Source organism: Podarcis filfolensis (assembly GCF_964270895.1).
Source record: "Podarcis filfolensis genome assembly, chromosome: 5".
Lineage (NCBI taxonomy): Eukaryota > Metazoa > Chordata > Lepidosauria > Squamata > Lacertidae > Podarcis > Podarcis filfolensis.
In genome coordinates this window covers 39,305,068-39,330,846 of record NC_139608.1, presented here as the reverse complement: position 1 = coordinate 39,330,846, position 25,779 = coordinate 39,305,068, and the positions used below count along the sequence as shown (strand labels likewise).

General features: G+C 40.3%; 1 protein-coding gene across 5 annotated transcripts in view; it reads left to right on the top strand.

The window, feature by feature from the left end:
* The first annotated feature begins 280 nt into the window (after positions 1-280).
* NGEF (neuronal guanine nucleotide exchange factor) overlaps positions 281-25,779 on the top strand; it is a 64,323-nt gene continuing 38,824 nt past the window's right edge. Inside the window, exons 1-4 of one of the 5 annotated variants that reach the window (XM_083616333.1) lie at positions 281-487; positions 14,898-14,995; positions 16,667-17,006; positions 19,649-19,778. In XM_083616333.1, the coding sequence (XP_083472459.1) occupies positions 16,742-17,006; positions 19,649-19,778 (395 nt within the window). In that variant the 5' untranslated portion in view covers positions 281-487; positions 14,898-14,995; positions 16,667-16,741. Of the gene's footprint in view, positions 488-14,897; positions 14,996-16,561; positions 17,007-19,648; positions 19,779-25,779 lie in introns of all 5 variants that reach the window. The other 4 variants (XM_083616334.1, XM_083616331.1, XM_083616335.1 and 1 more) reach the window with 4 other exon arrangements.

The following is a 25,779-nucleotide window of genomic DNA, read 5'->3' as shown; positions in this document are numbered from 1 at the left end:
TTAGCCAACACTTTGCCACACCATAAAGCTCTTTACTCTTTGACTCAGTCATTTTGCAGCTGTCTGATGTCTGCACAAAGGTTTCAGGTCCTCACCCAGATATTTTTACTATGGGTGTTTGGCTTGACTAAGCCTTGTGGCTATACCTTCAAGCAGCACAAATGACAACTGGCATTGTGTTTGCATTAACGTGCCTGAATAAAAGGGATCTGTTGCTTTAAATCATGTTTGCTGTGACTCTGGAAACTAAGTAAACATTATCTTGGTAAAGCCTTGCATTCTAACACAGCAGGTTGGTGACAGAAGGTGCCGGGGCTGAAGGTCGCGGCTGTTTCAAGCAAGGATTTTCCCAGTCCAGGCCTCAGAACTTCACTGTAAGCTCCCTAAATCACTGTAAAGACGGGGCAGAATTTGCAACTGCGCTGTACTGGATACCCTGTTGGTAGAACTGCCAGGCTAAGAGAGTAAACCAATCGTACAACAATAGGTGAGTAGAACAACAAATGGAAGAAAGGTAAAGAATTATTTGTTCTGTGGGGGAAAACAATCATGGGGCGGAGGATGGAAAGAAGAATATAAATCTGGAAACCCTGGCAGAACATTTGGCGAGGTAAATGGGGCCACTGCATCTGATCGGGCACGGAAAGCCACTGGGAGTTATTCAAGCTGTGGGAATGTCAGATAAGCGGAGGGGGCACATCACTGGCAAAATTATAGTAACTGGGTCACCACGACAAGTAAGTAGAAGATCCAGTATTCACAAACTGGCCAGGATAACACAGTTCACCAGTTCATACGAAGGAGGGACAAACATTCCCAAAGAAACATTCCAAGAAACAATTTGCCACATTATTGTAATTTTGAAGAGACAACAGGATGACAAGCAGTGACTGTTCTTGGGTGCTCTTCAGCACATCTCTTTTTCAAAAGAAACAATTGTCCTTTTTGTTACGGAAATTATCTTTCCCATTAGGGAGCTACAGTATTGTTAGCCCAGCAACAAAAACCCGTTGATCTTCAATTGCCTAGGATCCTGTATAATACTTAATGCAAATGCAAAAATGAGACGTTCCATCTTTTTAAAAAATATTCAGGGATTACTTGGGTTAAAATAAATCAAAAATGGTTTGTTTTTGCTTTGTTGGGTCAAATGGGCTGTACTTTCAATATCTGAAAGCAGGAGGCGGATTTAGTATAAAAACAGAATTTTGAGAACATGGTTTTGAACCTGAGGCCAAAGCAGTCAGTTGAATCCAGATTAATTTTTGATATATGGGAGGAAATAGGCATACCTTCAGATTTCCCCCAAATGTTAGCATCTACCCTTGCTATTAAAGTCGATTTTATAGGTACAGAAGGCCATATATGTTAACAATAACATGTTAACTGACAGAACAGACAATGACAAAGATATTTTGAGAACATAGTGTTCTGACAGCTCTATGAATAATAGGGATTTTTCAGTCCACGCCCATTAACATTGTTAAATAACCCAAAGCCAGGCATGAAGAAAGCCACACCTTTGAAAAGCATTTGTCTGAAAGCAAAGCAATTTTAATTTTTTAAAAGGTCATTATTACTCAGATTGAAATTTTAAAACTGCACCTGCTTGGACAAGATCAGTTGCCAGCATCCTCTTAACTGTACCATTCATAAATCAAGATCGATTGACCAGGGCCACATAAAAAGGGTGCCCTTCCTTTGGGATCTTGCCTAAATTTTAAGCCCAAGTTCTTTCCTCACAAATGCTTTTAAGTGGCTTGTTTGGACAGGGTTAAACCATCCTGGAAACATTTTAATTTCTCATACCTTATTATATTTTGTATATGCATTTTATTCTGTTGGGAAGAAGTTTATTTTTATTTTTTAAAAAATCCAAATAATGAGATAAAAGGCCCACTACTATCCTGCTGCTTCCTTCTCCCTGCCCACCTGCCATGTGCCATCTTATCACCCATTTCCTTCTCCCTGGCACATCTCTCTGTGGCTGTGTATACACCATACATTTAAAGCACATGACTTCCCCCACATGACTGTCATTTGTTAAGGGTGCTGGGAGATGAGGAGTAAACTACAGTTCCCAGGATTCATTGAGGGAAACCATGTGCTTTAAATGTATGGTGTGTACAGTCCCCCCTGCCATCCCCTTCTCACTCATCTCTTTTTCTCCCACCTTCCCCTGTCCTCCTCTCACCCCACTGTCTTCTGCCTGACCCCTTTCCTAAGCAATGTGCTATTTGCAGCAAGGTTTCATTGCGACAGATTACCGTAAATGCAATATCAGAGAGATGACACAGATCATAACGCGATGTAGTCTAAAGTCTTGTCACATTAACTCAGGCATAGGCAAACTCGGCTCTCCAGATGTTTTGGGACTACAACTCCCATCATCCCTAGCTAACAGGACCAGTGGTCAGGGATGATGGGAGTTGTAGTCCCAAAACATCTGGACAGCTGAGTTTGCCAATGCCTGCATTAACTGATCATGTTTCACAGAGGGCAGCCTGCATTTCCCCAATTCATAAATTTAAGGTGCTGCTTATTACCTAAATGGCTTGGGACCACAGTACCTAAAGGACTGCTTCCTCTGGCATGGGTCAGCCTGCCTTAAAATATCATCTGAGGGGGCTGTTTTGTGTGTGCTACTGCCTTCCAGGGAGAATCAGTGGTAGCTACAACAGGGAGGGACTTTTCCATTAATTGGAACCAGTAGTTATGGAAGATCAGCGTGGGGCAGCCCGCATTCAAGCTGGTGTTCCATCATTGCTTGGAATTTTTTTCTTTTTCAGCAAGCTTTTGCTGCTTACATTTCTATTTTAGTCTGGCTCTCTGTTGATTGTTATGTTACACACAACCCCAATCTCCATGAGTAGTGCGAGATTTCCATAAAGTGGTGCAAAATTCTAAGAAAGACACACCTGTTCCAGATGCACATAAGAAATAAGTTAGTAAAGGCATTCAGAACAAATCTTCAAAGCAGATCACAACGCAATGACACTTTTTAACTCAACACAGCCCAGCAACAGTCTTTCCCTTTCTAGCAATTTCCAGTTCATCAAGAATTAATCAGGCTTCTTTCTACCTTCTTGGTGCATACTCCAGCCAGATCTGCATTTCAAATGCAGCTTTCAAACGCACCAACAGCAAATCTAAAAAACCTTTAAACCGACAAAAACCATAAAGCACAGTGTTTCAAAATCCATTGCTAAGCCTTGCAGGAAGAATCCCTGCAGCAAAAGTAAACAGTCTCAGAAATCAGACCCAAACCTCTGCTTCTCCTCCACCAGGCAGCTGCCTGCATAGCCCTTTGTCCTGGGGCTTCCGTGTTTTCATTGAGTTCTCAGTCCAAGTAAATCAAACAGCTACACAGAATTGCTTGTTGTGGAATCTTCACAAAGTTCAAGAAAATTACACAGCTACTTCTGGGCTCCACTCACAGGTTCAGATTCTCCGGAGCCTGTCTATTTCTCTTTGGCCTTCCCTTAGGTTGTGGGTTAGAAACTCTAAACTCACACCCCAGTCCCAAAACAGTTCCTGTAGCACAATTCCAGCACCAGATATCTTGTCTGTCGCAGTCGGCGTTTGGCGCCAGGACCTGGGGAGAGAGGTTGGGGCACTCTCAGGCACAGTGCACCCCCCAATAGCAGTTCACCCTCAAACGTTCAGCACCAGAGGAGGACTTGCAGACCTTCTCTTCTCACCTCTTGACTTGATGTCCGCTGCTCCACCCTCTGACATGGCTCAGTTTTGCCACCTTCCTCTGAGGCAAAGCGGAGATTGTGGCGTCTTTATGATGAATGATTTATTTTCACATATATACAACCTGAGCCTGCGATGGAGGGGCTCACAGCATTAACACTCAAGAGGGTCCTGTTTCTCCCATTGCTGCAGCAGCCTTGAATTCATAAAGAAGTACACCGTAACCCTCTGCCCCCCCTCCAGCTTGCAGTACCACCTTTTCCTTCAGTCAACTGCAATCCTAAACTTTGCTTTGTCTCTGCTAATTGTTTCAGAGCTGAGGGAGTGACCCTCCCTCTGTCAGGGACAGAGTTCCTCTTCACATCTTTCTTAATAGCTCACCACCTTGCTTTTGTTAAGTTAATGACCAGTACTTAGCAGCCATTATCAGGCTGGCCTGGCTATTCCAGCCATTTAATCCCCGCTGGATCCAGGGATTCAGGGGGCTTGATTAAATTATAGCACTTACTAAATCCAGGAATTATGGGCAGTGTGGCATCTCCAAACCCTGGCACTTACAACCCATAAAAATATTGTATTGGGCATCTCCAACTGGACCTGGAAAGCAGGGCATAAATTGTGTTACAAAATAATATAAATAAAACATACTGCAGCTATCATTTGAAAAGCCAAATATGACACTAGGATAAAAAAATGTGGCTATCACAACAACAAAAGCTAAAAGAAGAACCTCATATTTCCCGCATATAGTTCCTTGTGTTTTGTAATCAAAATAGCACGCCATTAAGATGACTCAGGGATGGTAGTTCTTTGAACATCTCCTCCCATTACGCTGCTGTGCCCTTTGTCACAATAACAATATGACTATTCATGAGGATAACTCAGGGTACTTCTAGCTTTGCAGTGTTACTGATAGGAAGGTTTGAAATATAATGTGTGTCCCGCTCTCACCCCCCTCAAAATGATCATAACCCTTTTCTGGCAAAAAAGAAGAAGAGGAGACCATAAGCCAAATGCAATATATAAGTATTCAGTTTGTCTGATCACAGTATAGAAAGGACCTGTGTCAGACTGGAGCTTCTCTGTTGTCAATACATCTTCCTGCAAAGGGGTGTTGTGGAGATAAATTAGATGACGTCCAGGGGGGATTTCTGAAAGGCAGCTCTTTGTCCTAGATCTTATGCAAGTCAATCAAAAAAACACGAAAGCTCAAGAATTTTTAGGTTTGTCTAAAAACAACTTTTGGGTTTTCCTTAAAAGAGCGCATCAATTCTGTGGGTTCCCTTGAAAAGGCACAACTACTTCTGGGGTGTCCTGGTTTTTACTCTTTGAAAATTAGCAACCCTAGGATATGGTCATCATCATCACTTATGTAGCACATTTGAAATTTCACAGTGCTTCACATGCATTGTCGCAGCAGTCTTTACAACCACCCTGCAAAGTAGGCCAACACAATATCCCCATGGTGCAAATGGGCTAAAAATGAGAAGAGTAAGCAGTTTGTACACTAATAATAGACTACAGAAACTACTACTGCCGTTGAAACCTTTTACAAGCACACATTAAGGATTCTGTGCTGCTCTGCAGAACAAGGAGCATAAAGAGAGACAAAACAGGAGAGAAGGAATGCATATGCCATTCCCCAAAGGCAACTGAGGCAGAAAGAGAGATTAAGACACTTGCTGTTGCTCCCAAAGGGTGCCAAACTGGAAAAATATCCACAATTTACAGGCCAGTGTCTTAATCACTGTCTTGATTCCTCTCTCCCTCCCTTTCTTATTATAGAACAAAGTATAGAAGAAAAATAGAAACTGAGGGTGTTTCTCAGAGGAACTGCCATGTTCTAAAAATAGGCTGAGACAGCTCCTAGAAATGTGCCGAAGAAATGACAGTAAAAAAGAAAGAAATGAGAGGCTCACTTGCGAACCTCTTGCCATTTGGGTGTCGGACTGGCAGTACAAATTCTGACCTTGGGAAATAACCCAGCATGACATTCAGTGGGTTGACACTATCAAATTTGATGCAGTCTAGCATCTCTACAGTGTGATCTTTCCACCATACTGAGCACCAGTTACTAAGACAATTCTCTGCCAACCTCATTAAATTTATACAATAGGTCACAGAGCCGTAGATGTTTGCTCTGTGACTGTGGCACTGTAATACAGGATGCTAGTTATGTCTATATCCACCGGTGCCTGTAAAATAGATAGATATTTTCCTTCAAATCATATTTGTAACACTTTAGAGATAGGCAAGCCCACACAAGCGAATTGTGCAGAATAATCTCCCAGGCCTCAATCAGATTGGGGGGTGAGTTGAGTTATTTCACAGAGTGGCTGGAGAATAAAGCCCCCCTCCCCTAAAATAGCCCACAAACCAGGCTTGCCTATAGAATGCTGGCATGCACCAAAAATATCCTACACCAAGGTCTAGGACTGTGGGATAAGCAGTCTCATATAACCAACATACTTAAGTGTAATTAATGTATGAAGGGGTTAAGACCATAAAGTAAACTGTCCTGCCAGGCTTAGCTCACCTTGGGAGAGACTAGGACCTAGGTAATCAAGCCTTTGTTCCACCTCAGTCTACCTGTGAAGACATCTGAGCTGGTTGCTCCAGGCTCAGACTGCATGCCTCTCACAAGCCACTCTTGACTTCCTATACCAATAATTTAGGAACTTTCACCACTGTGACTGAGCCATGTTTTATTGCCTGTGCAACTATTTCAATTTTTTTTATATAATTTTTGTATTTTTTAAAGCACAAGAACTTAAACTTTGGATAATTTGTAAGTAAACCATTTTAACTTACCAAGCATGTGGCCTTTTTCTATGCTGGGGATGAGGGCAAATTTGGAAGGAGCTTGGAAGGACATATTTTAAAGGTCTAACAGCCTATATTTCCACACTTTACTTTGCCTCATATTTTGTGCTTTAAATCTCTGCTGGGGTTCTCTCACCAAAGACTACTTGCCCCAAACTTGGATCTTGGCATCCAGGAATTCTCTTTTTGTACCTATTTTTTCCTTGAACCAACCTGGTGCCCTCCAGATGTTTGAGACTGCAACTCACAGCAATATAAGCTAGCAAGTGTAGTTGGTGAAGGCTAGTCTAGGCCCATCCTTTCCTGTGGTTCCCCCAGGAGTATACAAAGATGGGAACCTCCCATTTGCCAGACACTCCTAGACAGCTCAAAGGGCTTGGATGCTCCTATGTATGTGCACTATATTCAAGGACAGGACCATGGGAACTGTATATGTAGAACCCACTAAGTTTGTAGAAGTATATGATGGTGATAACTTATCATTTATATGCTGCTCGTCTGACTATGTTACCATACAGACTACAGCGGCTGGAGAGAAGAGGTAGCCAAAATGGAGGTGCCTCCCAGATATTTTGGACTCCAAATCCCATCATCCCTAACCATTGGCCATGCTGCCTGAGGCTGATGGTTGTGAAAGGCTGATCTACAAACATCTGACTCTTTTGTTATGGTACCATCATTGCTATTGTGGTTTAACATAAATGTAATATGCCCTTTCTGTTATGTTTCTATGACTCCCCAACCTCATTTTATCCTCTAAAGAAACCCTGTGGAATAGGCTAGGTTGAGAGATAATGACTTGCCCAAGGTCACCAAATGAATTTCCTGTACAAACAGTGATTTGAATCGGGTTCTTCCTAGTCCAGTGATTTATCCATTATTTCATTCTGGATTTCCCAGCCCCATGGCACTACAAAGCGTGCTCCAAAAAAACCCTGGAAATTCCTAGAAAAGTATTTCATCCTATTTTAAACTAAATTGTGGACATGTAGAGAGCCAGTGTGGTGTAGTGGTTAAGAGCGTAATCTGGGGAACCGGGTTCGCATCTCCACTCCTCCACATGCAGCTGCTGGGTGACCTTGGGCCAGTCACACTTCTTTGAAGTCTCTCAGCCCCACTCACCTCACAGAGTGTTTGTTGTGGTGGAGGAAGGGAAAGGAGAATGTTAGCAGCTTTGAGACTCCTGAAGGGGAGTGAAAGGTGGGATATCAAATCCAAACTCTTCTTCTTCATATATTAGAAGCACTGTACATAGTGGGCTAACTCCATGCCTGCTGGAAATTGATCTTTCTTGTTGATCTTTTGCGTGTGGTTTGGTGATTGTATACACACCCATCCAAGCATGATCCTTACAATTATGGGTGCTAGTGGGGGTGCATGGTTGCCGAGCTGCTTTGATTAATACAAAAATGGAGGCAATTGTGAAGAGTGCAAAGAGGAAGTAAAACAAGCATATTTGAGTATTGAGTAATCAACTCATAAATATTTGTGTGGTAGAAAGGAATGATGGGCGGTCAGGTACACACTCATATCCAACCTACCAACACTTTTTATCACAGGGGTGTGGACAGGGTGATAAGCAATAAGACAAAAGCATAAACTTTTTAATACTTTTTCTATCCAACTGCTACCAGACTGTGTGGAAAGAGAGAGAGAAACCAGGTTGAGAATACAACTAAACCTGTATAGATTTATATTTTTTAATTCAGTATATTACCTTCTTATAACAACTAGTCTGATTTTACATGTTGAGGACCATGCCGGAATAAACCAGCAAAACATTGTAAACCCATAGTTTCTGTTTGGTAATAATCAATATTAACAATATTCGATTAAATTGTAAAATGTAGTTTACTTTGAGGTGAAGTTCTTTTCTTTTCAAGTACTCTTTTAATATGCTGTATGGACGTAATTCAATAAGTGATGCTCAGTTTCGAAGTAGAACTTATCCAATTTGTCATCAACTCAACCTGTCTTTGTTCTTTTAGTCCAGCTTTCGCCAGATGTCTTAGACTACAAGGCCCATCATCCTAAGCCCCAGCCAATACAGGTGATGGGCATGATAGTCCAAAACATCTAGAGGGCACTAGGTTGGCAAAGGCCTCTCTAGCCTAATAAATTGTGTTGGTTCAGCCATTATGGCAAACACCCACACCTTATCAAGCCATTTCAATACATAATATTACTGACAGTCTCCACTTCCCCACAGAAATATGCCAGCAACTTTTTTTAAAAAAAACTTCTTTACATTCCCATCTCACCAGGCCTTCAACTAGTTCATTAAGAACATCAGAGCTAAAGAATTTTCATATCCTAAACATGCTTAGATGTTACTTAAGAAGTAGCAAGAAAGAGAAATAAAGTGACAGTTAATAACACACCTGTCTTCAGTTCAGAGATCTACGCCCTCCCATCAGATGTCAAACAGATAAACAACTATTTGACTTTTAGAAGGTATCTGAAGGCAGCCCTGTTCAGGGAAGTTTTTAATGGTTGATGTTTTGCTGTGTTTTAATATTTTGTTCGTAGCTGCCCAGAGTGGTTTGGGCAGCCCAGTCAGTTGGGCAGTGTATTATTATTATTATTATTATTATTATTATTATTATTATTTCATATACTTTAGCTTTTTAGAATTCTAATTCTAATTCTAATTATTGCTTATATCTTCTGGGACTTTTGCAAGCTGAGAGAATTGTTGCATTAAGGCTGGGGTGCTGAACCCCAGGCCTTAGGCCAAATGAAGCCCTCCATTTCTGTCTGTCTGACCCTTGGACTCTATCCAGGCCACACCTCTTCTTCCTCAAGTTACACCCCTCAGCAGCACTGCTTTGTATACTCCTTAAGAGCTTTTGTGTTGCTGGAATGTGTCACTGAACTCCAATATTGCCTCTTGCTTGCATTCATGGATAGAGAGGGGTGTGCAAAGGTAAAATTTGCATTAGTTTGCTCTACCCAGTTTTTGGCTCTTGCCTCTCCAGTACTGGCATCTGACTTCCAAAAGGTTGTCCTGAATGGAATATGACCTTCAGACTTCAAAAAGGTCCCTCACCCCTGCACTTAAGGCACAAAAAAATCCTATTTAATTGTGTTTTTACTAGATCTGGGGCATTGATGATGTAAGTTAACAGCAGCCTTATGAGAAAAAGGTGTTAACATTTGTCCCAGTGAAATCTGGAAATCACCTTGAAGTGTGTAAGATTGACAGCTCTGGCCAATTTAGATTGATTGATGTTTATCCACACAACAAGGAAAGAGAGAATGACATCAAAGCAAGCTGTTCTCCTGACAACTTTTTTATCCTTCTAAAATGGAAGTGGCTTATGCTACTGTAGAATGAGCCAGATCTGGGTTCTGGAATGCTATCATGTTTTACGCTGAAAAATAGGCAGAGGAGGTCAAAGCTTCCTTTAATCCGTCTTTACATTTCATGATAGATTCCCTTAGGTATGGGAACTCTTTACAGAGAAAAGGACCTTCAATCTTAGCTTATGAACTAGCTTTAGGAATGTGAATAAAATAAGGTTAGCCTATAGTTTAATTAGTTCTGAAATCGTATAATGGCAGTGAAAAGGCCTTCTGTTTTCCTTAGTTTTCAATATACCGAAGGCTGACTTTTCCGACATGACAATGACTGCTTAATAGCCCCAAAGGAGCAATCCTACTCTAAGATAACTGCTTTTAGCTGCTTCCCCTCGATGAGACTCATGAGACAAAGCACAGATTTGTGCAGGATGTGAATGATCTAAGTGAACTTTGATGTACTAACTATTATTGCAAACATGTTTTATGAACCCTGGATATCTGCTTTTATTACATAATGAATCAATACCAGAAGTGTGAAAAAGCAGTACTGTGTTAGCACAAATAGAGCAATTCTAACTATAATTTTGCCTTTAAATATGTAACACTTACATGTTCACTTGTTAGCCACATGTTCTAAGATACGACGTTTTAAGAATTCAACATTTTAAGATGGATTTTTAATGTACTATGTAGTACTGTTTACTTCCTTTGATCTATCAATTATGACAATCACAGGCACACATAACTGGCCGAAAACCCTCTAAGGAAGAGAATGTGAAGCACTTTCACAACAGGCTGTGTAAAGCTTCTGTCTGATCCATAGGCAGCATCATGGGAAAGTGCTTTCCCTGATCCTCAATAACCAGTCCTCTATGACTTTCCTTAAACTGCAGGGGAAGTAAAGCTCCTAGTTTAAACCAGGGGTTGGGAATGTGTGGCCCTCCAGAATGTGTGTCCCCATTAGGGATGACGGGAGTTTAGCAATATATGAAGGGCTACATGGCCTCTATCTTTGACAAAGTATCCTAAAAGGGCAAGGAAAGTTTGGGATTGTGTGCCATGAGGTGTGTGTCCGCAGACTCTAATTCCCTGCTAATGCACATATTGGAGACAGGTGTACCAATCCATTTGGGGATTAGGAGAAGTGCTTCCTGCCTAATCTCAAACTTTAGAAGTCAGATGTCTCGTGCTATGGTGCTATGTAGGGGGTGGGATTCCGTTTATACCTTCCAGGACCCCAATTTATACATTCCCAGGGATTGTATCCAAATAAGTCATTTTCAGAGCAGACCCTCTGAAATGAATGGAGTTGAAGTAATTTAAATCCAGTGATTATAATGAGTTGTCCATCAGACAATGAATCCAATGAAGATCTTCTAGTAACTGAAATCCAGCCACTTTCCTCCTCCGAAAGCAAGGACAGCTTATCCTTTGTTTTCCACATCCATGCACCTGACTTTGTCTTTCTTCAAGGGGTCCTTTTGTAGAGTTATTATAAGCCTTTTGATGTTTTAACTGATGGACAAGAGGAAGCCAATTCAAATACAGCAATACTTTCATTGAACAGTAAAGCATATACATTCTTCACATTCTTCAAATTCCTCATCCATTGCCTAGCACTGCATTAATATTTGACCTTATTAGCCTCTCTCTGTATATTATAGAATAACAACAAGAACATTTCGGTATGACTGTCAGCACAGGATTACTAACCCAAATGCAGTATAAGCAGTACAACACTCCAAATGTCATAATATGCTACTGGAGGAGGGGGTTCTGTTCATTCTCCTCACAATAAAATAATGCAGCTTACTGGTCCATAAAGTTCTGATTCTGTTCCTTGTATGTTAACACATTCTCTGGAAAAATTAGTCATATTTTCAGGGTGCAAAGGGAGCTCTGCCTTTTAAAAAAAAATATGACAAATTTCATTAATTTTTAAAGTATCAGTAGAATGAATAATTAATTACATATCCCAAAGTGTAGACATAAAATTATGTCTCCCATCCCTGGCCAGTCCTAACTCAATGTCCCACCAACATCAACAACAATAGAGGAATTTGAAGTGGGGGGTGGGAGGGAAAGGGCTTAGCAAAAAGAAGTGTGAGGCTAAATCAGAACCACACTTCAACGCTGCTTTCGTCTCTTGTTCAAATAGCTCAAAAAATGTCTTCCAGATTTCCCCTGCTTTCATATCTATAATATATATTTGCTCACTTATTGCTTGATCCAGTATGTCTTCTGTCCAACATTCTATTGTTGAGCCTCCTTAGATTTCCATTGTTCCCGTGACCTGATCAATTTAGCATTTGCTCTGGTAGTAATGTGTATGATGTGTACCACCCTTGTTCTCTTAGAATGGCAATGGCACCCAACTGAGAGGTGCCGAAACTGAGTTCCAACAAGTTCTGGCTGAAACAAAGCCCCGGCTTTATTTTCTTTCTCACACAGCCAAGGAAACCCTATTACAAAACAGTTTATATTTCTTGCCTTATTGCAGAGGACTTGTTTGAATGCTGTTCTGATATAAGACACATACTTTGCAATAGACCAACTTAGACATGCCCTCTCCTTTTTTGATCTCATACTGAGAATGTAGTAAAGCTAGGTCCCCTCAGCTATGTAGAATTATATATATATGACAGCAGCAGATTTTGAATGCAAGTCACTGAGGGAAGCAGCAGCTAACCAGCCACTTTTCACTCTGCAACTCCTTCCTCCAGCCACTTTTTTCCAATATGATGTCTGCTACTGGCTAGGGGTGGCTGTGTTAGGGAAGCAACCTTGAAGGAGAGGCTTGTTAAGTATAATTGGTTTAATTGACATTGAAATGGGGATGTCTATCTATTGTTGAAAAGATTTAACATAGGGAAATTCCACTGAAGCTTTAGAAAAGCAAGAAGAGTACTCTGAGCTCTTGGTGAGTTGATAACTAACTGATTGTTGCTTTCTGCTAGCTAACACGTGAGTGAATAACCTTAGATCAGGTGATTAAGGTACTGAGTTGCAAATTTGCCATCTTGGAAAGGTGGTGGCTGCTTCTTTGTTCTCTCTCAGGCTGCATGGAAGGAAGATTTAAATGAAGCTCTCCAGGAAAACAGATATAGGCAAAATGGATGCTGAAGGAGAGAGACCTTTACTTATAGGTCTGTTTGGATTATTTCATATTTTGTAAGATGCTGAGCCTACGACTTCGAATGGCATATGTCTTATGGAACTGTTTGGATGTATCATTGGATGTTTTAATTCTGTTATGAAGAAAGTTCTGCAAGTAAAGTTTGAATAATATTTTTATGATTCGGGACAAAGTTGCCTTCCAAAAGGAGTCAGTTCTTTTGCTTCTAGTCGCTTCAAACTGCACAATATTAATATCTGCAACAGGGCTGTGGTGAAACAGATAATGGAAAAAAGAGTTCAGTACCCCTCTTCTGCCCTCCCTCATTATTTTTTTACTGTGGTTTGACAGCAATCTACATTTGAAGATAAAGATCTTGCATCATGTATATTTCCACCCCCAGAAGGCTAATGCTTCCAAGTCTTCCAAGTTTGAATATTATACTCCCTTCAGCTGCGCCCTGTTGTTCTTCTTGCTGCATTTCTCCTCACCTCTCTCGAGAGCTGTTACACTGTTAATGAGTCATCTTCGCAATTTCAGCACTATTTGTTTCCTAGAGGTGAAGCAAAATGTCTCTTCTGAAAGCACATCATTCATTTTAGTCTTTATGTAGCACCTTCATGCCAGTGCAATTCACCTACTCAATCAGGCAACAGCATATTGCTTCCTATGAGGACATTTTTGGGCTGCCATATCCTACCGCCGCTCTTAACAGGATGAAAGCCACCACAAGCTGACTGATGGCATGGTGACTCATCCTGTGAATGCTCCAATTGGTTCCATCAACCGATGCCTAGCTACTGTATGAAAGCCCTCTCAAAATGTGAGTGGAAAGAGGAGATGAAAGATTATGGTCTCAATAAAGAACAAATAATATTCGCAAGGCCAGTCACAACATTAAAAAAATTAAGCTTGAGTGGCTTTTGCCAAAATGGTTGTATGAATGAGTCTTTTACTTGCTTTATGTTCCTCTACCCATGGCTTCCTAGAGTACTGAATGCAGTGGAAATTGACAATAAGCTTGATTACTATTTCGAAACTCCACAATCTGGTTTAATTTTTGTAAAAATAAATAAATCACTGAGACGTATCCAACTTCAGTTCTACTCAGAATATATCTATTCAATTAAATTGACTAACTTATGTACAGAATGTGGTTGGATACAACCCACTATGTGCAAAGCATTAATATGACAATGGTGGCAATTGTTTGTCACAATACATATTGTTTTGAAAACAAGGCTGGCCTCCCTGTCCTCCATTACCACAGTCACATGCAGTTAGGAAGCTTTTACTTCCATTTACTTGGGAGTAAGGCCTACTGAACTTGATGGGACTTGCTCCAGAGTGAGCCTGCATAGGATTGCACTGTTAGACTTCCATCACATTTGCACATTCTTACTATGTGCTTTCTCCACTGTACACAATCCTCTTGTTTTTTATGCCTATTCTGGACAATGAATGTCATTTTTGTTTTGTTCTGCTACATAAATGCTGCATAGTCCTAGAATAAATTTGATCATAGGGTTAGGGTGCCAGTGTTGTAGTGTGGCCTTTTATATCTCCCAAGGAATTAGTGAGATCTGTAACTGTTCAGCACGTGAGTGTGGGTGAATGTGTGCAGGTGTAGATTGACTGAGGTACAGAATATTTGCTAACCTGGGGCTCTGGGGGAGTGGCATGGCCATGGTTGGTCAGGGGGTGCCACCATTTTCCTACATGGCTGGAGGAGGAGATGGTCACTTGATGCCACCCACCCCTGACCACACCTGTTAAATCATCAAGACAGGAGTGAATTTATGAAGCTAGATTAAAAAAGAAGAAGCAAGCAGCTCTATGCCATTATTTACCTAATGCATGTAGGGAAACACAGATCATTGATCAATCCTAGACTATTTATCATTAGCTGAAACCACAGCTTGGTGTGATGTCTGAAATGAGCTATATTTACATACAGGTCCAGAAAGAAACAAGTTCTGCAGACAACCGAACATTGGCAAAAGTTAAAAAGTTAAAAAGAAGACTGGCTGTTTAGATTATAACTGGATTTAAAAGGTAATTTTTAGTATAAGTGTGTGTGTGTGTGTGTGTGTGTGTGTGTGTATGTATATATATATATAGCGTGTCTTAAGCATATAATTGTATAATTAATGTAATTGTATTCTGAGCTTTTTCTTGATGTTTTATATATTTACTGGAAATCTGTTATATTTAATTTTCAAAAAAGATTATTGAAAACCAGAAAGGGAGTTGTAAGAACCAGGATGGGTGGGTCTTGTTAATAAGTTAATGCATAACTATTTCTTGTTTGTATCTTGGTCTAACCCTCTACACAAGGTTATCAATGATAAAACTTTATTTTGTAATTAAATTTATATTTCACCCTTTCTCCCAAAGGAGCCTAGGGCAGCAAACAAGAAGTGATAAAGCTATAAGAATGCCTTAAAAACAATTCTAATAGAGATGCAAACTGGGAAAGAGCTCAACTGAAAAGGGTTGTTTAAGAAGGAAGATCTATAAGAGGCACTGAAAAGACAGCACTTATTGGCACTTGTCTAATATTTAAGAGAAGTGAATTCCTAAGGGTGGGTGGCTGTCAGGGAGTCTTGATGACGAACGAGCATAGTGGAAGATTTATTGATTTATTAAATAGAAGATTTATTGCAAAAACAGAGTTCAGTGGAATGGCTATCACAGCCATCCGTCTATAAATCAATGATGTAGCTTTTAAGGAGGGTGTTTCCAGCAAGACCAGAAACAGCCAACTTCCTCTTGTGACATATTCTGTCCCATACACCTATACCTTTGATTAAGGGGGTCAGCTCCCACCCCTTCCTCATTCTCTGAAACAGTACTTCCATGGTCCTTCCTGCTCTCTGAGCTGCTTTCGTTTCTAGCCCCTGCATTTTTTCCTTTACTAGCGCACTGGCAAGCTGCCGGCTGACTCTCAGCAATTCTGCTATCAGTTGACATTCCTAAGGGCGGGGGAGTTGGCTCTCTGCTATAACCATCCTGTCTTGCAGCTGGCTGTGGCAACTTAAAAGGATCCTTGTCCAGTTCTGCAGGTGTCAGTCTGGAGGGGAAAGAGGAGGTGCCAAAGGTCCTTCCTGAGTAGAGATGCTTGTAATTTCCTTAGGGTAGCATAAGGGGTCAGGTTCTGCGATCACTGTGCTTACTAATCTCCATCTAGATCCTTTTTGGTGCTTTCTGTTTGTACCATATGGATAGACAATTTAAATGAAAGTGGGAAATTGTGTCTTCAAGGGCGTCAGAGAAGACCAAATGTTTCCCATTCAAAAATAACTCTATTGCAGAGGAATTTGGAGTTTAGCTTGAATAGTTTTTCAAGGTGATCATGACATATCATGTCCCGATGCAGTTTTTTTGAAAGCGTGATAACTCTAATATCAACATTTAAATTAATGTTTCAGACAGTTTGATAACACCTGTGCCAATAACAATGAACCATAATCAGGAACATCCCCTAACCTTCACCCTTGCCATCTTGTGTGTTTATGTATCTCCAGCTGAAGAAGTAGACTTTAGTCCATGAAAGCTTGGGTCATAATAAAATTTGTTAGTACTTAAGGTGCCACAAGACTGTTCATTTTGCTGCAACAGAATGATTAATATGTCTCCCCTCTGGAAATTCTACATTGTTATAGATGAAAATTTTCCTTTTACTGTTTAAATAAACTTTCTTACACTTTGTTTTTAATTCTAAAGCCAAGAGACCTGATGGAATTTATAAAGGTTCCTCGTTGTCTGCTTTGGTGTTATTAAACAATCCAACTTGTTGCCATGGAGACAGAAGAACTAGAAGAGGTGGAAAGACACAGTAGGAAATCAGTCCATGGTCATTGGAAGGATAGTTCTTCGCAGGCAGTATCATGCGTGGACTTGATCTGCGATGATGAGTCAGAGGCTTCTGACCATGTGACTGAGAAGGAATCACAGGCGCACTACATTCCGATTCGAAGAAATTCCAGGTACTACCGCTCCTTCAGACTTCGGAACAGAGGGAAAGCGAGGAGCAGCAGAGAGGTTCAAACTGAAAGTGTTGAAGGTAAGTAGTCTAAGTAGTTACTCTCCCTTCCTTGCCCATTGAGACTGAGAGTTATGGGTAAAAGTATATAGCAAGGGTTGGGGGAGAGGGTTTACAGGAAGAACAGCAAGAGACTTCTTAAGACTCTAGAATCTGGGTCCCTGCCTTCGTACACCGGCTGCACCTACTGGATATCAAGTTGCTGCAAGTCTAAAACTGCAAAAACAAGAGAGGAAGCCAAACGGGATGAGATCTGATGCCATTTCACTTACAATGAAGCTCTGTTTGGTTGGCAAGACCCACAACTAAAGAAGGAACGAACAGCAAGAACAAGCAAAATATTTCATACAAATGATAGTGTCTACTGGAGCAAGAGACATATTAACAGCACAATGCTAGACAAGTTTACACACAAGTCCATTAAGTGCAATGGAACTTACTCTTTAATAAGTGTGTTTAGACTGCAACCTTGAGAACCAAACACAACAAAATAATTGTTGTCTAAACCACACAGCAAAGTAATTAATAATACTTAGCATGTCTATAGCACATTTTAACCATTCAAAATTCTTCCTCTACGTTATCTTGATGATTGTTGTGCTTCTGCCAATAAACTTTTCTTTGACGCCAGGTAAAGACAACTTTTGTTGGCGAAGAAATGGGTTTCTCCCCAAAGAGATAGCTGTTTTTTGTTTCTCCTTCTGGAAATGAGCTTAGATAACAAATTACCCCATCCTAATGCCCTCTCACAGAAGACTGGGCCCATTCTTTCTTGCAATATAACACACAAGGTAAGTCTCTTCCCTTTCTCCAAGCAGATATCACAAGACTAAAAACTTCTACTTAATATGCTGCTCCAGTCATCGTAGTATGGTATATGGACAAAATGAGCTCTTTTGTATGCTAGGGCAGACATTTCTCCACCCAGTGAATGCAGTATGCAGCAAGGCTAACAAAACAGATTTTCTCATTGGGTCACCTGAGCTCAAGAGAGCCTCTGCACCAAACTTGGTGCAGATGAGGAGAATGTGACCTACACACAGCACAGATTCATAACAACTGTAAAGAAAGACATCATTGCCTGTTTCAGTCCCAGCAGAATCTATTTGAAAACAAGCTGATCTGCTACAAGTTACAACTTAAATCTGTGTAGTCTGACCAGTTGCGGTCTTACCCACTCTCTGCTGTTCTATTGCTGAAGCAGCAGCTGCTCACCTAAAGAACTAGAAGAGGAATTCATGACGTCTTCAGAACGTAACAGGACTTTATGAAGAGCCAGGGAACCTCTCTTTCACCTAAGCTAACATTTATTCAGACAACTAGCAGAGAATTATCTTCAGCCTTCATACCTCAATGGGTACTGTGTGTTTCTGTAAAGCCTAAATCTTGGGCAAACGGAGAACCTCATCTTGCAGCACTAGCTAAAGCACACGGACAGCAACGATGGGTGAGCTCTTTTATCTTACATTTGAGATCTCTGATGTATTGTTTGTTTACAGAACTGCGCCAAGCTGATCCTACTCTGTTTATGTAGAACTGGGTCTGGGCATTTGTCCCTTGCACATGGGCTCTGTGTTCACTTGCCCCTTCTCTTATTTTGGGGTTCTGGTGAGAGAAAGCAGTCTGGAGCCAATTGTGGTTATGGGTTTGTCCTCCTATCCCACCCACCCAAATGAACCAGTGAAAAGGCTGAAAGGGCAGAGGTAGCAGCATGATTAATCAGCTGCTTCCTGGATATAATGTGCCCCAGTATCAAGGTCAAATGTCTCATACATCAAATAGCAGGCTGGCTCAGGATTTACACTTTGCAGGTAGAAGAGGGTAGAGAAGGGCAGACAGGAAAAAGCTCCACAATCCATTGGTAGAATGAAATTTGACACAGAAAAAAAGGCAGAATGGTAACTAGAAATTGTATGTAAACTGAATATAGTTATGTATCAAACAAATAGCAGGGGAAAGCTTATCACTAATTTCATCACAAAAAAATATTTACTTGGTCCCCATTAATCCCGTGTAAAAATGCTCATACAACCATGTTCAGTGCAGCAACCATAATAGCAATCAATGCACTGTCTGGGAGAAATGCTACATTTTCCAAATAAAAAATACTGCATTTGCGAAATGTGATATTCTTGCTATGTGAGTGTACCCATCAGACACGAAAGTGTGCAACAAATGAGGGAAAATGCATATTAACAGCAAAGTACTGTACATTATGCTGATAAAATGGTAAAGTGCATCATTTTCATTCCCATCCTCCCAAATTTTAACAAACAGCCATGAATCAGATGAGATCATGTCTGGTTTCTTGTGGGAACTTTTTCTGGCTCATTTTGATGGAAGCATGTAGGAATTTTATCATTCTGTTCCTGGAACAAAAAGCAAATTTAAAGCCAATGCCTGAGAACATATCTCTGAGCCTTCTTTCTCAATAATGAAACTAAGTTCTAGGAAAGCTTCCAGGAAACTAAGGGCTGGGATTTCTGCAAGGTAACAGCCACAAGCTTACCTATATATGTATCAAGTAGTCATGTTTTTGTTAAAAAAAAACAACACTGTGAAGAAATGAATCAGCCACAAAACAAAACTCTCAACCTCTCTTTTTTCTTAATTGCAAATATTTTATAGAACTGACAGAAAACATTTATTTCTTTATTTCAAAGCCTCACTAAAAAATGGTAATGCCAGAAATGAGCTTCTGAACAAAGACGAATTGTTACGCATATTTCACAAGGGCCTGTCTCTACATGTAAAACGAGATATGACAGCCGCAGAAGAACAATGGTTGCAAAGGTAAGGAAGAAAGCAATTTCCCTTGGGATACAGAAGGCAAAAAAAGATAAAATGGGTTTTAAATGAGTATCAAATGGATTGGTCAAATTGCGTGTGGCACTTTCACATTTATTACTTTATTCCGCAGGTTTAATTTTTCCATTACTCTATAAGTATGTACAGGCATCAGTTGCTTGTTTTCTTTTTTATGTAGCCTTTTTGGATAATGATGGCTATAGGCTGCTGTAGAGCTCTTTCTCCCCAGTTAAGAAAGGGAGCAGAGGAGCCAGAGGCCTTCCTGGTACAGCTATGGAAAGCTCTGTGAAAAGTATGGGACAAAAATTGGATTCTGGCATGAGGGAACACTCCACAAGGAAGGGTGTTTAAAAAAGGGTGAGGGGCTGCCAGCTCTGCAGGCAAGGGTTGACATAACTAAGCTCCTAAGCTCCACAGGGGTGCTGCAGAAAGAATGTAGGTGGTTAAGGGAGCCGTGGACTCAAAACAGTTGGAAAACCTCTGGTTTAGGAAGTGGCAGTTCCTTCTCAATGGAATATCCTCTCCTCCCTAACCTATGTAGACCACATATATTGCAGAACAAAGTGTTGGCCACAGACAAGCCTATCATCTATTTAAGATCAGAGAATGTTAGCTTTATAGCTCAATGAAAATGTTGACCCAGCGTGTGGCAGCTGTGGAAAAGGCAGATCCCATGCTAAGGGTCATTAGGAAAGGAACTGAAAATAATACTGCTGATACCATAATGCCATTGCATAAATCTATGCTGAGACAACATTTGGAATACAGTGGTACCTCGGGATGCGAACAGGATCCGTTCCGGAGCCCCGTTCACACCCTGAGAAGAACGCAACATGCGACTGTGTGTCTGTGTGTGCACGGGTCGCGTTTTGCCACTTCCAGGCATGCCTGTGACGTCATTTTGAGTGTCTGCGCATGTGTGAGCGGCGAAACCTGGAAGTAACACATCCTGTTACTTCTGGGTCGCCGCGGAGGGTAACCTGAAAACGCTCAACCTGAAGCATATTTAACCCAAGGTATGACTGTAATGGAATCCTCAAAAAGGATGAGTTTTCCTCGCTTCCTTTGAATAAAACCATTTGCCCACCTCATTTCTAATTCCTTTCATGGAAAAGGTTTAGAAAAAGGCAACCAAAATGATCAATTCCTCTATGAGGAAAGGTTGCTTTGGGAATGGGAGAAGTTCCATGTGCCCAGTCACTTGGTGGGTTTTCTATGAGTGCTAGCAACACTCTGCTTGTTCCCCTCCACATCACTTCTTGGCTGTTATGGGTCATGGAGTACAATCACCTTGTATTAAGATTTGTAAGCTGCTTCATGGCTAAAAGCCACCAAAGTCACATAAAATTAGATAAAATAATGAAGTCCCAGTTATCTGTTTAGTAAGGGGAAGAGAAGGGGACTCTGAATACTCCTGCAACAGAGGGTGGTGGTATCAAGGCTACCGTATTCTTGAATATTTGTTTGAAAAATAATTACTAAAGATTACAAATATTTGCAAAATTGTTACACCGTTACGGTGCAGAAATCAAGCCATTAACTTACTGGCACACTAGGTGAAACTATTAAGCCTAAAGTTAAAATACAGCAAAAAAAGAAGCAAAAAATAAACAAATTCTGCCCACACAGCTAAAAGATAAATACACAATATATATCATGCTCTGAAGGTCAGCAGATTTAGGCTTTATTGAATTCACCAGGGGCATTAATCCTAAAATAAAGCATTTGTAGATAAAAATACCATGCAGTATTTCCTTCTCCATTTCAGATGTCAAAATATGAGTGTCTGTGCCCACATGAACATGTTCTGTCTTTAAGCTGCTTCATCTTAAAGATATCTGATCCCCATCACATATAAAGTTTTGCTTTGATTTCAAGATCAAGGCTGGATTGGCATTCTGTTGTCTTAAACCCAATGGCCAAATGATGATCAAAACTCCATTTCCCATGCCCTTCCCATCTGCCTCACCTCTGTTCCCTCCATCATTTTTTTTTAAAATTGTGTTGCAAATAAATGTAATCTTAGCTATACTCTTCAGCATAAATGCTCAAACTGTTGCCGGAACATGAGAGAAAATCACTGCTAATTAGATTTGAGTGAACCCACGGATAGAAGTAATCACACCAGTCCCCCGAGTGCTTGCAAAGCTATGGGAACACGAAATAGGAAACTAGAAGCTAACTTCAAATTTGTTGCAGAGTTTTTGTCAGCGACTGGAGAAGTGCAGGTGGAGAGACTTGTGTTTCAACAAATTGTGAACACACTTATGTAGAGTGTCAGTGACCAAATTTTCACAGCCAGAGACAACTTTGCCATACAGGAAAGTCAAGTGTCCTGCTTCAGGCAGCACCATAGTGGGAGGATAAGTGAAGGCAGAAATTGGTGTCTGAGTGATCAAGCAAAATCTTTGGCCCAAGCAGGCAGATGGATACATTTGGGCCCTGCTTCTGGCAGCAAAATGTATTGATCTGGCACTGCACACACAACTTGTTTTAAATGATTGGTAGTTTTGTATTAGTCCTTATAAGGAAGCCCTATAACATGCTCCCTAAAAATCTTCTGTTCCTGATTTATTGACTAGTTGCAGGAATAAACAGTCCAAAGTTTAGCTGCATGTCACATTTACTGCAAATCCAGCCCAGTAACCGCCTGTCCCTGCCTTGAATTAAAGACAAAAAAAAAAAAAAACCCTCAGTGCCTTCAAAAGCAAAAGCTGATTCCTCCTGTGGTGTTTTTTAAATAATGTATTTGCCCACAAAAAAGTAAGGACAAGAAAAATGCTATTAGCCATATAAAATTCCTGCATGTTATTTTGAGAAATGGCAATGCCACAATTAAGTATGCAGGAATCCTCCTTCCCAATAAAGTTATGCTATATATCCCTAGCTAAATGTTTCTTTCCACATAATTCCCCAGACGTTTTGCAATAGCAGGAGTCTCCAAATTTGACTTGAACGTGAAGGCAAAATTCAGTGCCAATATAGGGTTATGAGTTGACCCACTCTGCTCTAAGGAAGTTCATTAGACTAAACACTAAAGTACACCATCTTGGCAAATCTTGTTTCTAACATTTCCTTTCTTGCAAGGGGAGGGGGCTCAAGGATGCTTTCCTCCAGCAGGGTTTACTTCAGGTTTCAGAAACAAGACAGCTAGGAGGAATGATTAAAAATGGCCTAAGGGCAACTGAAAGGAGACTTGGCAGGCAGGGAACTGCCTCCCACAAGCTGATTCTCCTCTGCAGTTTCCCTAATCCAGTCCCTATATTAGCATGAAAGGGGGGGGGGGAAGGGGCTAGGAATGTGCTGTAGCATCCTTCAAAATTCCTTAGATGATTCACTTGATTTGGACTGTCCAAATTCACCTCCAAATCCTGCTTTCGGCTAACTTTAGTAACAATCCTTGTTACATGATGTAGATGGAAATGTTCTCATTTAAAAAACAAACAAAAAACCCACCACAAATATTTTAGCATAATTTGAGGTGTATATTTCCTCTTGGTTTGAATAAAAATTCCTTAGAGGAAGTTTTTAACACCTTGTAGGGTGTTTTTTTCCACCCCTTCTAAAAAATTTTTTGCTATTATATCATGACAGATATAAATGAGCTAACCTCAGCTGCTAAGAAAGCTACAGCAAATTACATTTAGCAAATGTAAATAGGATTTTAAAATGTAAATAAGCTGTCAGTTTCACTTTTGCATTGGAAAGAAAAATCCCACATACCTGAAATACAGAGGAACTGATGTCAGAAGTAACCAAATTGTGAAGGAGCTTAAGGACTTACATGCAATCACTGGGGGGGGGGGGGATAAATGAAGATTTTAAAATATGTATTAAGAAAATTATTAGGAGACTTTGAGCTTCTCTGTTGAATTATTTATATAGGTCATATTTAAGCAACTGTATAGGACAGAACCCAAGCAAGAGCATCATAGCTAGTTCAGCTTTCCCATCTCTGCCTTACTCTTGAGAGCTATATTCATTCCCTAAATCTATTATGGATGGGTAGAATATCACATTAATGTCACTGACAAGTTACTTCATATATCATGTAATTGTGGGATAAGTCTGTTGATCATGCAAAAAGAGATGCCTTTGGCTTTGCATAAAAGGGTAGGGTAGATCTGGAGTCAAAGACAATCATTCTTCTAGAAGCACTAGTTATACCAATTTAATTACTTTTTTGAGGTGACTGCTATCTAACCTGCAATATTTATGTATAATAGAATTTAACAGAAAAAAATGCATTACAAAACCATAAAAAGGTCAACCAATTTAGTAGTACATAAACCAATTTAGCAGCACATTGTTAAAGAACTGGCCAAATGCACTGAATTGTTATAAATGTAAAAACTAGGCATCAGTGAATTGAATTTTCCATTAAAGTGTACTCAAGTGCAGAGATTAAAGTTAACTGATCACTTTGCTCAAAAAATGTGTTACTGGATGATAACACTGGAAGAAATAATGTCACAATTCATTATTATCCATTTGTGGTACAAAGGAGTAATAAGGCATTTTAGAAGTAATTTGTTCAAATGCAATGATGCGATAGAATCTTTAAAGAGATCAAGTATCCAAGGTCTAAATAATTTTAAATTAGGTATTGGAAATGATCCTGCTATACAGTGGTACCTCGCAAGACAAATGCCTCGTAAGACGAAAAACTCGCAAGACGAAAGAGTTTTTCGTTTTTTGAGTTGCTTCGCAAGACGAATTTCCCTATGGGCTTGCTTTGCAAGACGAAAACGTCTTGCAAGTTTGTCTCCTTTTTCTTAAAACCGTTAATACCCAGGGAATCCGTGCTTCGCAAGACGAAAAATTCGCAAGACGAAAAAACTCGCAGAACGAATTAATTTCGTCTTGCGAGGTTTCAAATCCAATCTTCTACTGTGTACATTTTTATTTCTTCCACTTTACTATTTCTTCCCTTTTAGCTGGCAGTCCATTAGCTCACAACTTCTATTACTACTTTTGCTTAATCAAAGTCTTCCTGCTTTCTTTTACCTCAGAAAGGAAGTGGTATACTGTACACACCCGTTTCCCATTACCCTATGCAGTACTCCTCAAAACCCAAATTCAGGTAATAGACATTGAATCCAGGTTATGCATTGCAGTCAGGTTGATTCCTGGTTCATCTAATTGGTTATTCGGTTTATTCATTTATTTAGTAGAGGATTCCTTTCTGTTTAGATTCTACATAACCTTTGCACAGCTTCACTCATGCCTATAATCTGAGGTTGGTTCTGATATCAAGATTGACCCCCACAACCCTCTCTTCCATCATATATGTGACTTAGCATTATCTCTGCAGGAATGCTGGCAATATTATGAGGGAGTCTTCATATCTTGTGACTCGATCATTAGGCCAAAATGCTGTTTTTCAGTCTTTTCTAGTAATCAGTGCTTTGAATTGACTGCCAAATTTGAGGTTTCTATATTTTGTGGAAACACAAAGAATTTGGGTACCTTCATCAGTGTAAGTGAAGCCCAAGCATCTGTATGGAGATCTACATTGAATTAATGTACAAATCAAGAAGCACAGTAGCCATATTCAATGAGTGTACAATTCAATATGTGCTACAAAATAAGTAATTACTTCCCAGTCACAGAACCTTTAATTACTAATACAGGGATTCATACAACCTTTTCCTTTGAGCCACCCTTTTCAAATATTAAAGACAGAGGAAATCTGGCTCTGTTCTCCTGCTGAAGGATTGAGGTCTACCACCACAATTTGTCTCAATCTGTCCAAAATTTACATAGGAACAGCCTGCTGGATCAGGCCACTGACCCATCTAGTCCAGCATCCTGTTCTCACAGTGGCCAACCAGAGGCCTGTGAGAAACCTGCAAGGAGGATTCCAGCACAAGAGCAGCACTCTTCCCTCCTGTAGCTTCCAACAACTGATACTCGGAAGCTTGACTGTCTCCAACAGTGGAGGCAGAGCATGGCCATCTTAGCAATACAAGACAAATACCTGTAT